Here is a 14,133-nt window from a genome sequence, read left to right on the forward strand (position 1 = left end):
TTTTTTATAAACACTGAGAGAGTGCATTTCAATTTCCATTATCATCGTCCATTAATCGTCAGGGCATTTTTCCCGTTATTTCTATCCGTTACAATGGCACAGGGTCCGCACAGAACAGAACCCAGAAGTCAGTAGGCCCCACACATTGTGCTGTCTTCGAAGTCTCAACGGTTAGTTTCTTCCCTCTTCATCACCATAAATACAATGCTCCGAACACACCCCTCTGTGCAAACAAACAACCTCTGTGTGTGTGATAGAAAGGTAAAACACTCACACACAACGTTTTTTCAGTCATATCAGAAAATCATGGCTGGTTTTTCAAGAACTGTCTCTGCTTCTCTTTTGTTCCTATTCCTCCTCTTTGGCTTCTCTGCAGCTAAGGAACTATTGGTTGGAGGCAAGATAGATGCATGGAAGATTCCATCTTCTGAAGCAGATTCCCTTAATCAATGGGCTGAAAGGTCTCGTTTCCATGTCGGCGATCATCTTGGTAACTTTTCCAATCTTAATCAATTCCAAAACTTAAACCCCATTTTTACAATCTTAATTTCCATCAAGCACTAACACCTTTCTTCTTATATGTTTGGCAGTGTGGAAATATGAGGGTGGGAAAGACTCAGTTTTGGAAGTAAACAGGGAAGAGTATGGTAATTGCAGCACATCAAACCCCATTAAAGAGTACAGTGATGGGAACACTAAGGTGAAGCTTGATCGTCCTGGGCCATTCTACTTCATAAGTGGAGTAAAGGGTCATTGTGAGAAGGGCCAAAAGATCATTGTGGTGGTTATGTCTCCAAGGAACAGATACGCTGGAATATCACCTTCACCAGCACCTTCTCCAGCAGCAGAGTTTGAAGGTCCAGCTGTTGCTCCCACTAGCGCTGCTACAGCTTTACAAGGTGCCCTTGTGACTGCTTTGGGAGTTTTGGCTATGTATGTGGGTTTTCTCATGTGAATCACCCCCATCTCTTTACCTATTATTAGGTTGGATAGTAAGAGACTGTCAAAGTGAGGTTATTGTGATTTTTTTTTTGGTCTTGATTCTTTTTGTGGCGATTATATAATTCTTTTGTTCTAAAATTATATGCGAAAGTTTGATACCTTCTTATATTCATGTTCTGGCCTTTTTTCCTAAATGCCTTCATAATTGAACAGAGTTTATGCGTCATAAAGATGATGAGGCAGAGTAAAATGAATTAGAACCCCTCATTACATTAATTTTATTTCCAAGTTTCACATCTTTTGTCCAGAAAGAGCGAATTTGAGAAAGAAAAATTAAAACAATTTTGAAAAAAAATATGGTATTAGAAGCCTATTTCGTGCAAACGATTATTTACAAAGAATTCTGAAAATAAAGAAGCATGAGACAGTGGGTGAATATCCGATTAAACAGTGTTTGATAATGGGCAGTATTTGACAACTACAGAGCATTTGTTGATTGAGTAGAGAGCATTTCAGCAATAATAGTGAACTAGCAAGGAAAGGAAGCACTGGGTAGCAAAAAGTTTGTTTTTTTAAAGTGAACAACACCGTTTGACTTAAAAGAACATAATATTTTGTCCTTCAAAACAGTCTGAAAACACACTTTTCTCCTTCAAAACAGTCTGAAAACACACTTTTCTCATAAATTTTATTCGAGCTTAAAAACAATCTGATATAAGGGGAGGGATCATTTGACTCAAGAGTAAGACTTAAAAATCTTCCATATTTAAAGCAATTTCTTTTTTCTAAATTGATAGAAAAGATTAATCATGCGTGAGAAGTTTCTTTTTTCTATCAAGTTGAACTTAAAAGCATAATGATCTAATGTTGTCTCGTAAATTTTCCAAATGTTTGATAGAAAAGATGAATTTGTTTCTTTCTTCTATCAAAGTTTCGATGCGTTTTCGCTAACATCATTGGCACATTCAACTTAACGCAGAATGAAATCAAGAACCGGACATCAGCATCCAAAATAGAAGGAAGCCATATACATTGTAGAAACTATAAATCCAAGCTCAGAACACAAATATAACTAACACAGCATAGTTCCCCCAGTCACATGCCACATTGCAAACAACAAAATTAACGGATAGTTAAACATAACCGGTAAGATGATAACAAAAAATGCACTGCAACTTGAATACTTGACACTTAGAATGGGTAATGAACAGTATTTCAAGTTTATGTCACCAAGAAATGAATAAAAGCCATCCCAAAAAGCTTGGAGAAAACACAAGGCTCTGGTGATATTCCCTCTCATGAACACAGCTCCATTTTTTGTTCACACGTACTATGAAAATAAAATTCCAAAATATTAAAAATCGCAGACAGAATAAAAGGAATAAATAATATATCCTAAATAAGAAGGGGGAGGATGAACTTATATCAGTGCAAGACTTACCTGTGTAGTAAGTTGATCCTTATCTTGGAAATCTGCAAATTATATGGTAAACCAATTACTTATTAAATGAACAAAACAAGTAAAGGCTAGACTTGCTGCGGGCTAAGATTGGAATCTAAGGTCCTAGCCATAGCCTTGACTCTGATTCATCAATTTGAGCAGATGTATGAGCATACAAGGAAAATATACAAACATCATATGAAACAACCAAACACAAATAAAGTAACTCAAAACAATAAAGCAGCTTTGTTTACCCATATAATTATATTAGGAGCACACATAAACTAGTTCAAGCTTTTCTCCAAAGGCGTGCATCCCAGAATTAAGAATTACAATGAAGACATAAAGATATTCTGAAACTGTTTAAGTTATACAGGTACACTTTCTAGGAAATCAGAATCTATATGCAATTAGAATTTTAATTGCTCTTTGTTAGGACCCTTTGCAAGGTATGGGACTTGAAGTCCTACATTGGTTGTATGGGTAACTAATGTGAGATTTATAAGGCATTAGACACTCTCACCCTTTGAGCTAGCTTTTGGAGTGGTGCATCTCAAGGTTCTTATCACTCTTATAATTTCATTTTTCCTAATGAATTGTGATTTATCATCCAAGAAAGCAGCTAATTGGATGAATTTCTAAAAACTTCCCTTTTCTTAGTAACAAATTCACATATTGTTTATTACATTTTAAGGTCATAAGAGCAAATGAAGATTTAGATTACGCATCAATCACAAAATATAAATGAATTAACCAATAATGTTCAAATATTCTTTTCCTCAAGAAACTGACTATATTTAGTCTTCTGCACAACGAAATCCAACAGGAGGGAGGGAAAATTTTAGATGCGAAAAAACTTACCCAATTTACTTCAAAAGCGGATAGAGGATGAAGTCTCTTCACGTACAAACAGAGGAAACACTCATTCTTCATTCATAAGCAGATATGCTAATTTAATCATGCAAGAATCTCCAATGTTGCGAAAGAGATTTCTAGTAGCAATAATTCTGGAGACTGTTTTTCCAAATTTGGCTATAATTTAATAACTGGCTGGAAATATATGCCATTTATGGAACCTTTTTTGTGCCTCTGATAGGGATGATTTAAATGTTAAGGGGACAAAGGCTAAAATGGGGGAATGGATAGTTTATGAAAGGAGGGGGGAAAGGCCAAAATAAGGAGCTGTTACTGGAGAGCAAATCGACTTAATAACGGCAAATTATGACAGGAAGTAATTATGGCAAAATGACGCAGATCTGAGTACGCAAGTGGTCAATAAGAGTCCATAAATAGAGAAGTCATTAACAAAAATACGCAGTCAATTATCTGACTATCATCTAGTGAGTGAGAGTGATCTCATTGTAAAAGGCTTGCCCCTAGAGCTCTATGAGCTAGACAGCTATTGTCTTTCTTTGTGAGTATTATCTTCCTATATCATCTTTTTCTAAATAATAAAAATTCTCAATTCCGATCCTTGTTCTACCAAATTGGTCTGACATGCCAGATGCCCAAAACCAGATGCGGGATGGACACAAGAATGGAGTCTTTGAAGAGGAGTGCAGAGTTGATGAGGAAGGTTATGGAGGAACGAGAAGCAAACTATGCAGAATTTGATATATGAAATAAGAACCATACTTGTTGCCATCGCAGGAAAATAACACAGCAACACAACCAGAGGGGAATCGAGAGAAAATACGGTAGACTCCCGAAGAACCTAAAACTCAGGAGACAACCAGCGTTGGTGGAAGGAGTGGTATTGATGCTGCTGACTGAAAATGAATGAAGGAAAAGGTAGAAGTGCCCAATTTTAACGGAACTGACCTTGCTGGCTGGATCACACGGGAAGAAAAATATTTTGAGATTCGAGAAACAAAACCAAAATTCTGCACTTGCACTTATCAGCATGGAAGACTCCACCCAAAAACAACCCATTGGTTTATATAAGAGATGTTGTGGAGGTTGTTGAGATATATAAAACCATTAATGTAGCCTCACCCAACAGCTTAAGCTTTTGGGTTGAATTGGTTCTTTACATGGTATCAGATCCTCGGTGTATCGGGTTGGATCCTTACCGCCCCCCACTTTCTTTCTAGTGAAATTTCTTTCTTCGCACAGGTAGGTGGGCCTGTGCATTGTCCACCCTTCAAGCCCAATGGGCTCTCGTGTAAGGGGGCGTGTTGAGATATATAAAACCATTACTGTAGCCTCACCCAACAGCTTAAGCTTTTGGGTTGAATTGGTTCTTTATAAAAGTATTGTGGGAGACTGGGAGGCGAGCAAGAAATGCCTATAAACAGATGGCATCCCCGTGGCAGAAAGAAACGGTTGAAGATTCATAAAAGCACCTGAGATAGTTGCTGCCCAAATTCCTCCAATGCCCGAAGAAGAAAAACTGGGGTATTTCTTGCATGGACTTAGATGAGTATTAAAACATAAAACTAAGGATTCACAATATGGAGGACGCAAAACGCACCATTGAGCATGCAATGGACGTTGAAGAGGAGATTGTGGAATCTTTTAGAGGCCGCTTGGGCTATTGTGAGTATTGACCAATTGCGAACACGACAAAATGAACTTTGTGTTTACAAAAAATAATGGGTCGGGTCAGGGGGAGAGGAATGGACCTACAATCGACCCGAGCTCCACAACAGCACACTGCTGCACTATCGAAGTCAGGATGCACGGAAAAAGGTTCCATACCTCAAACCACGACCAGAACACACAAAATCATTAGGCCAATCGAAGAGATAAAGGAGTTAAGCAGCTGACATAACAGGAAATCCTACATAGAAAAGAAGGGGACAATTGTTTTTGCTGAAAATTAAATTTTGGACCTCTCCACCAGTGCCCAAAAAATCAAATAAGGGTCTTATTGTTAGGGGAGGACGAAGACGTCAGTAATGACCCTGAATTCCTCATGGTGGAAGCTGAAACAGAGGAGGCTGGGGATACTGAGCAACAGGGAATGGAATTAAAACAAAAGGAATTGACCTTGCACTAAAAAAAACAAAAACAAAAACAAAAAAAACAGAAAAAAAGAAAAAGAAAACTCGCTGTCAGGTTCTAAGGACCGTTCCACATCATGGGAAAGATTGTCAACCATAAAGGAACATTTTCCTGACATCAGCCTTGAGGACAAGGATAAAAGCTAAAATGGGGGAATTCATAGGTTATGAAAGGAGGGGAAAAAAGAGCAAATTGACCTAATAATGACAGATTACGACAGGAGGTAATTATGGAAAAATGAGGTTGATCTGAGGTAGCAAGGGCCAAGGAGTCAACAAGAGTCTATAAATAGAGGAGGACTCAGTAATGAGAATAGGCAATCAACTATCAAACTATCTTCTAGGTAGTGAGGGTGATCTCATTGTAAAGGGCTTTCCTTTGTAGCTCAATGAGCCAGTGTCTTTTCTTGTGTCTGTTATTTTGCTATATCATCTTTTTTTAAATAATAAAAATTGTCAGTTTCTACCCTAGTTCTACCACTCTACATTCAACAGTCAGTCTCACGCAATTCATGATCTTAACCTAACAACTGTATTTAATGGTACAAAGAGTACATTACATTGGAGAGGCTAACTCTCAAAACTGGAACTTATATACATGCCAGTAGAGGCAGCTCCTTAAAATTGCTCTAGGATTTGTATAACCAGACTGACAGACCAAAGAATAAGTTCCATACACTTTTTTTTATTTTCTTCAGACTTTTAATAGGTAATCCCTCCCAAAGATCAGTGGTCTAGCTCAACTATTCTATCCATTTATATTTCTGAGTCAATGATTTCATCCACATCAACATTAATTCGGCCATGCCACAAAATATAACCAAAAAGTTCAGCTCACAACTCATATGGCAATTGAATTTTATTTTAACATTATTTATTGTACTCATCTCCTACCGTGTTACTAAGCGACAAATCAGAACCATTATTGAAGGAAAAAGTAAAAGTAACATTCCGTTTGCATTTAAGTTTCTAGTCTCAACATTTTTGTGTCCAGTGGAATGTTGGTAACCTTCCGATTAACTAGTATTTGACAATTGACATATAGTAGGTTCTGCATTAATCGGCAATGCTATATTCTAGCCCTCCGTGTTCTTCCAATGTCAATGACTACAAATCCTAAGCTCCTAGAGTGTTAGCTGGGTTGATGTGCCGCAATGAACTCTACTCAAATAATCATGTTTGAGTGGTAGAGCAGAACTGAGATGAAAATTGAATATGTGTTGCATCTGCAATAGTGTACTATCTGTATTTAAATTCAAACAAGGTTTACATGTATTACAAGTTATCTAATGACTCTCTCAAGTCTGAGCAGCAAAATTTTCAAAATTAAATTTAAGATTACTAATTCTTTGTTCTTTAAAAAAGGCTTACTGATGACAACTTGCACTCAATTGATGGGCGACATGTTGAAAAGCAGAGAGATCCAGAAAGACAAATCCCCAATGTCAACTTTTAAATAATAGTAAATTGTAAAAGTAGTAAAATACTATCATATCTAGTTGCTCCAATCATCAAATTCAATACAGGTTCCTTAACTAGTAAGTTCACATATAGATTTAGTAGGTGCATGGAGGAATTTGCGAAGATCCCCTCAAATGAATTGTTGGTTCAGAATTTATTATAATGCTGACAGAGAGAAAAATCTTAACACCCTAAATTATAGATCACTTTCACACTGAAGTTACTATATCTCAAAAGACATAAATTTTGGCACATTAAACTCATAAGTATATGAGAACATCATAGGAAACTCTACCAGAATTCAGGAAAATTAGGGCACAAGTGGTTCATCGCCATCATCCTCTGAATTGTCAATTTGTACTGGTCCCTTAATACCGCCATTATTATTACCAAGAAGCTCCAGGGCTGCTTTCTCCAGAAACTCCTTGGCAGCAATTTGAACAGATTGTTTTTCAGAAGATTGAAACTTCCTCTTTTGACCAGCCCGCTCGTGATGATTCATCTTCGGTCCCTCCCCTCTACTTATGTTCCTCATACTTTGCCTTTGCCCTGTATGAAATAACCACTTGTTTGAATATATGAGATCAAAATGGAAGAGACATAGATGATCCATGAAAGGAATAAAATAATTCATTACCCACCCGGAGTGAGGTCAGGCAGAGAGTGTTCAATGAAGCGTGTAGCTGCCTTATAATTCAAGGTAGTAGATGGTCGTAGTGGAGCTTAACAACCGGAAAAAAAAAAACCAAAACCACTTCAATAAAACTCTAAATGCAGATAATTGAAACAGAGAACAATGCTAATGAAAACATGTAATTCTAAATAGCCATCATTCAACAAATGGAACTGATGGATAAACGCATTGTTCAGAAAAGAAAGAAAGAAATACCTTTACTCAAGTCTAGCATACGTCCCAGTTTGTTTTGGTATAAGTCTAATCTGTCCTGTGAATACACAAAAAAAAAAAAAAAAAAAAAAAACAAATACTATAAGAACTGGTAAGCTAATTTCCAAAGGCAGAAGACACAATTAGCATGAACTCACAATCTCTGATTTGACAGGATGATCATCTGGGTGAACCCCACTACACCTCAACTTCACTGGAGATAATAATGAAAACAAAAAAAGTGAGTAATTTAACGTTGAATCAAACTTGAGACTGTAATTGTAATTAGCAGATAATAATAAAAATAAAAAAGTAGTCTTCTTTTTAATACGTACATGTGAGGAGGGTAGAAGTGATTCTGGCGAGGATGAAGAGGGAGTGAGCACGTTGAAGAGGGGGCATTTGAGAAAGGACTTGAGGGTCAGAGAGAGACAAGAACTCATCAAAGTGTGTTCGCAATTCATGAAGGTTGGATAGAGTGCTATGCACTGCATCCATCACCGGTTCAGGTACTGCACCGCTCTTATTTTCACTTGCTTTCACCATTCTCAATCTCTATCTGTCAATGGGTTGAACAAGTACTAGCTGCTATCACTATCACTGTGCCCCAAAAGCTAGGGCTTTTGTGTTCTATTAATATCACAATAACAGAGACTTGTTGGGTGCAGCAGAGTCCTTCCTCCTCGTATAAACTAATAATTCAATGAAAAGAGTTTACGCAATTGAATATTGCTAACCTAAATCCACCTGAAAAACAAAAGTTTGAATTTTGAAGTAATTATCGTAGATTTTTAATGATATCATAGATATATTTATGCATAATGATTAAGTAAATTTTTTTTTTTACGAAAAGTAATTTTATTCGGACGACTCTAGAATTAAAGTTTTAAATTTCTCCATCAACCATAATTGAATAAAGATTACAATTTAAGAGTGGTTGATTTAGGGCCCGTTTGGATGGGTTTTTTTTTCTTCAAAAGCTGCTTTTTTCAAGAAAAAAAGCACTTTTCATTTTTAGTTCATTTGGATGTCTGCTTTTAAAAAAAGGAGAAGTCACAAAAAAAATCAAAAACCTACTTTTTTCAGAAGTTAAAAATTTTAACTTCTCAGAAAAGCAGAAGTCAAAAGCCAAATATTTTTTTTAAAAACTAAATATTTTTATAAAAATATAAATAGTTTTAACTTTTGTAAAAAGTACTTTTAAAATAAAGAAGTGGTAAAAGTTACTTTTAAAAAAAACTTAACCAAACGACCTCTTAGTGGTATTATAGAATTTGACTTACCCATTTCCTGAAAATTCGAGAGCCTCCAACCTAAAATCAAATTACTGGGTCTATTAGAGGGTTTTGGACTAATTACCAAAAAAATAATGATTAATATATAATAATACATAAATAGGAAATAGGAATTAATGTTCTTTTTGTAGCATCCATATAATTTTATCTCCTTCGCTCACGTAAAAATAAATGAAATTTAACTTTTTCTTTTCTTTTTTCACTTTTCTCAGCGATAAAAGTTATCTTCATCTTATAAAAGAAATATTATTTCGTAAAAATATTTTGTTATAAATTAATATCTTATATTATAAGATTATTTTTTATGTATATAAAAATATATAAGCTCCATTTAATTATACAAAAAAAAATATAAACTCCACGTATTTTTATGAATTTATTTTTTCTGCAGTTACTGTAGATAAGTAAGTTCAGTACGACGTCGTTTTGGACAGAAATTATGGTGTTTTTATAATTTTAATTTATTTAAGAATTATTATAGTCTTTATAATTATAATTTTTTAATCTTTCAATTTCAAAACGATGTCATTTTAAAAATAAATATAGATAACTTATCTGCAACTGGATAAAAATTTTCGGTATTTTTATATATACACTAATAAATAAAATTGTATGTTTGAAAACATTAATCGCAAATAATAATATATGATGTAACAATGGTTACTTCACTGATAACGTCAAAATAACTGAATGGGTGCTCAGCTCAGTACCTCACAATGACAAGGGCAAAAGGGGGACATTGGTGCTATTTTGGTGGGAAAATATCCAAAGCCGAAACTTTTATGGAATACGAATAGCAAAAGCAAGGATTTTGATGATGGATTGGATAGATAGGCTCTGTCTCTGATTAGCCACTACCCACCCAAGCTTCAGCACCTACCTCCATTCCTCCACTATCACTATTTTGCATACCCCAATTACGGAGACAGGTTTAGCTCTTCTAATTTGCTATAATCTACCGTTCAGAGTGTGGTTCTTCTGAATTTTAGTCACTCCTTTTTGTTTATTATTATTATTATCATATCTATGGCTGTCTTAGTGCTCTGCCCTTCAATCATGTATAATAATAACAGTGTGTCATCTTCTTGTGCTTTTACTGAGACAAATATCTATGTCCTAAGCTATCATGGGTTCTTAGGAGGAACCAATTTTGTAAAAATGAAGACTTTGCCAAATGGGTCCCTGATATATTGGAAGAAACATGGAAAAAGACAAGGGGGTCTTGGTGCCTTTGGGACTAGATGTGCACATGAGGTGTTTGTGGGAAATGGCAAGAGTAAAAATAGAGTGTCCTCTGAGGAAGTTTTTGGCGTTCTGAAGTCTATTTCGGATCCAAGTTCTGCTCTTGCATACTTCAAGTCGGTTGCCCAGTTGCCTAATCTTGTGCATACCACTGAAGCATGCAATTACATGCTTGAGTTCTTGAGGGCTCACGGGAGGGTTGAGGATATGCCTTTTGTCTTTGATTTGATGCAAAAGCAAGTGATTTACAGGAATTTGAATACGTACCTGACAATTTTCAAGGCTCTTTCGATTAAAGGTGGTATTCGACAAGCTCCATTTGCGCTTGGAAAGATGAGGCAAGCTGGGTTCATCTTGAATGCATATTCGTATAATGGACTGATTTATTTACTGCTCCAACCTGGCTGTTGTAAAGAGGCTTTGAAGGTTTACAGAAGAATGATCTCGGAAGGGATGAAGCCTAGCATGAAGACATACTCAGCATTAATGGTAGCATTGGGGAGGAGAAGGGATACTGGAACCATTATGGATTTATTTGAAGAGATGAAAACCTTGGGTTTGAGGCCAAATATCTACACATATACCATATGCATCAGGGTGCTTGGTAGGGCTGGGAGAATCGATGATGCGTGTGGGATTTTAAAGAAAATGGATGATGAAGGATGTGGGCCTGATGTTGTTACTTACACAGTTCTAATTGATGCTCTTTGTACTGCAGGGAAACTTGATAAGGCCGAGGAATTGTATACCAAGATGAGATCTAGCAGTCATAGACCTGATCGGGTAACATACATTACTTTAATGGACAAGTTTAGTGACTGTGGTGACTTGGACACGGTGAAAAGATTCTGGAGTGAGATGGAGGCTGATGGTTATGCTCCTGATGTAGTTACCTACACCATACTCATTGATGCTTTATGTAAATCCGGGAATGTTGATCAGGCATTTGCTATGTTAGATGTGATGGGGATAAAAAGAATTTCTCCTAATCTTCATACTTACAACACATTGATCTCTGGGCTTTTGAAGTTGAGAAGATTGGATGAGGCGTTAGAACTTTTCAACAATATGGAATCTTTAGGTGTTCAACCTACTGCTTATTCATATGTTCTTTTCATTGACTACTATGGAAAGTCTGGTGATACTGGAAAAGCTCTTGAGACCTTTGAACAAATGAAAAAGAGAGGCATTGTGCCTAGTATAGTAGCGTGTAATGCATCTTTATATAGTCTTGCAGAAATGGGTAGGATCAGAGAAGCAAAAGATATATTCAATGATCTTCATAGTTGTGGGCTTTCGCCAGATTCAGTAACCTATAATATGATGATGAAGTGCTATAGCAAAGCAGGGCAAATAGACAAAGCCATAAAACTTTTGGCTGAGATGATAAGCAATGGTTGCGAACCGGATGTAATTATAGTTAATTCTTTAATTGACATGCTTTTCAAGGCTGACCGAGTTGATGAGGCATGGAAAATGTTTGGAAGATTGAAGGATTTGAAGTTAGCTCCTACGGTTGTGACATACAACACTTTACTTACTGGTTTGGGGAAAGAGGGAAGACTCCCAGAGGCCCTCAAATTGTTTAGGAGTATGACAGAGTCTGGATGTCCTCCAAACAAGGTAACTTTTAACACTCTCCTGGATTGTCTTTGCAAGAATGATGCAGTTGATTTGGCCTTGAAGATGTTCTGTAGAATGACAATGATGAACTGTAGTCCTGATGTTCTGACTTATAACACTATCATCTATGGCTTGAACCGAGAAGGAAGAATTGGTTATGCATTCTGGTTTTATTATCAGATGAAGAAATTTCTCTCCCCTGATCATGTAACTTTGTGCACCCTCCTTCCTGGTGTTGTAAGGTATGGAAGGGTAGAGGATGCAGTCAAGATTGTCATGGAATTTGTACATCAAGCAGGTTTACAGAAAGGCAAACAATTCTGGGGAGAATTAATGGAATGTATTTTAATTGAAGCAGAAATAGAAGAGGCCATTTCATTTGCTGAAAGATTGGTACGCGATTCTATTTGCCAAGATGACCTTCTAATATTACCTCTAATTAGAGTCCTGTGTAAGCGGAAAAGGGCCCTTGATGCTCAAAATTTATTTGACAAATTCACCAAAACTTTGGGAATTCACCCAACCGTTGAATCATATAATTGCTTGATGGATGGGCTTCTTGGATGTAATATCACTGAAAAAGCTTGGGATCTTTTTGTGGAGATGAAGAATACAGGTTGTTTCCCAGATAGTTTCACTTATAACTTGTTGCTTGATGCTCATGGTAAATCTAGAAGGATTAGCGAACTTCTTCAACTGTACAACGAGATGCTTTATAGGGGATGCAAGCCTAATGCTGTAACCCATAATATTATCATCTCCGCCCTTGTGAAATCTAATAACTTAAATAAAGCATTAGATTTATATTATGAACTCATAAGTGGTGGTTTCTCTCCCACTCCTTGTACATACGGGCCTCTTATAGATGGTCTTCTAAAGGCTGGAAAATTGGAGGAAGGTATGAAGATTTTTGATGAGATGTTAGACTATCAATGTGAGCCCAACTGTGCTATTTACAATATTCTCATCAATGGATTCGGAAAAGCAGGTAAAATTGATACTGCTTGTGATTTGTTCGAAAGAATGGTTAAAGAAGGAATAAGGCCAGACTTGAAATCTTATACCATTCTGGTAGAATGCCTGTGCATGACTGGTAGAGTTGATGATGCTGTGAGCTACTTTGAGGAACTAAAGTTAACTGGCCTTGATCCTGATACAGTTTCTTACAACCTTATGATCAATGGGCTTGGAAGATCAGGTAGGTTGGAGGAAGCTCTTTCTCTTTTTGGCGAAATGAAGAATAGGAGAATTCCTCCTGATCTTTATACTTACAATGCATTGATTCTCCATCTTGGGGTTGCTGGAATGGTGGACCTTGCTGGAAAGATGTATGAGGAGCTGCAACTTATGGGTCTTGAACCTAATGTCTTCACTTATAATGCTCTCATTCGTGGTCATAGTATATCAGGAAATAAAGACCGAGCCTTTACTGTCTTCAAGAAGATGATGGTTGAGGGGTGTAGCCCCAATGCGGGAACATTTGCTCAACTGCCAAATAAATGTTGATTTTACTGAGTTATCTAATGGGAGGAGGAAGGCACTAAAGAGTAATGATTAATGTTTTACAATGCTAAGAATAATTTTACTACATATTTTTATTTTATTAACTTTTTGAGTCTTGTTTCTTCAGGGACACTTTGCCTTGTTGCCTAAACAATTTCGGAGAGAGATATGTACCCCAGCATGTGGTTTTGTGCAAATTATTTACTTCATCCAGGAAATTCCTGCTGATTAATGGTGAAAATTACTTGTGTAAAAGCAGTCTTCGTGGTACTTGCCATGATTTTTAAGGGCAAATTCTGTCCGTGAGGCTGTGAGTATTTTTGCCCCATGATGTTTCCTAGACAAACTAATTGTTTGGGATTACTTAAATTCTCACAGTTTTATTTTTTTTGTAATTGCAGGCATGAACTTCCCTACTATATAGATGGGACCTTTACACCCTGAGGATAGAGAGGTGGTGGGAAGGGGGAAGGGGTGGTGGTTGGGGTGGGAGTGGGGTGTATCTGGGGAAATTGGAAAAAAGGGAATTGAGGTGTAATCCTATCACACCAAGATTAAAGCAATGCTGTGTATAAAACAGAAGCATACCTTACACCAAGATTTGTATAAAAATGCAAAAGCTTCTAGAGTCCTAATATATTCCATAAGTTTACTGCCAAATCGAGGATTTTGATGTTTTGTTTGTGCTATTCTTTTCAGCGTCATTATTTTCGTGGGGTTTGATTTTCTCATGTT

The 14,133-nt window shown here is 36.6% G+C and overlaps 3 protein-coding genes across 3 annotated transcripts; 2 read left to right on the top strand and 1 right to left on the bottom strand.

The window, feature by feature from the left end:
• Positions 1 to 297: 297 nt before the first annotated feature.
• Positions 298 to 1,044, top strand: LOC133308643 (early nodulin-like protein 15). Its single transcript, XM_061509288.1, has 2 exons — positions 298 to 490; positions 591 to 1,044. Exons 1-2 carry the CDS (start codon positions 307 to 309, stop codon positions 953 to 955), a joined length of 549 nt encoding a protein of 182 aa, XP_061365272.1. The 5' UTR covers positions 298 to 306; the 3' UTR covers positions 956 to 1,044.
• A 919-nt stretch (positions 1,045 to 1,963) lies between these two features.
• Positions 1,964 to 8,447, bottom strand: LOC133308641 (uncharacterized). The gene is made up of 7 exons (XM_061509286.1): positions 8,071 to 8,447; positions 7,894 to 7,949; positions 7,739 to 7,793; positions 7,491 to 7,571; positions 7,145 to 7,398; positions 2,384 to 2,415; positions 1,964 to 2,272 (listed from the first exon to the last, which is right to left on the bottom strand). The coding sequence occupies exons 1-5, from the start codon at positions 8,279 to 8,281 to the stop codon at positions 7,160 to 7,162; spliced, it is 642 nt and encodes a 213-aa protein (XP_061365270.1). The 5' UTR covers positions 8,282 to 8,447; the 3' UTR covers positions 1,964 to 2,272; positions 2,384 to 2,415; positions 7,145 to 7,159.
• A 1,543-nt stretch (positions 8,448 to 9,990) lies between these two features.
• On the top strand, positions 9,991 to 13,844 carry LOC133308633 (pentatricopeptide repeat-containing protein At4g31850, chloroplastic). Its single transcript, XM_061509277.1, has 3 exons — positions 9,991 to 13,442; positions 13,526 to 13,708; positions 13,800 to 13,844. Exon 1 carries the CDS (start codon positions 10,057 to 10,059, stop codon positions 13,399 to 13,401), a length of 3,345 nt encoding a protein of 1,114 aa, XP_061365261.1. The 5' UTR covers positions 9,991 to 10,056; the 3' UTR covers positions 13,402 to 13,442; positions 13,526 to 13,708; positions 13,800 to 13,844.
• The last annotated feature ends 289 nt before the right edge of the window (positions 13,845 to 14,133 follow it).

This window comes from Gastrolobium bilobum, unplaced genomic scaffold, assembly GCF_033153095.1.
Source record: "Gastrolobium bilobum isolate Gb01-03AN ecotype WA unplaced genomic scaffold, APGP_CSIRO_Gbil_v1 utg814, whole genome shotgun sequence".
Lineage (NCBI taxonomy): Eukaryota > Viridiplantae > Streptophyta > Magnoliopsida > Fabales > Fabaceae > Gastrolobium > Gastrolobium bilobum.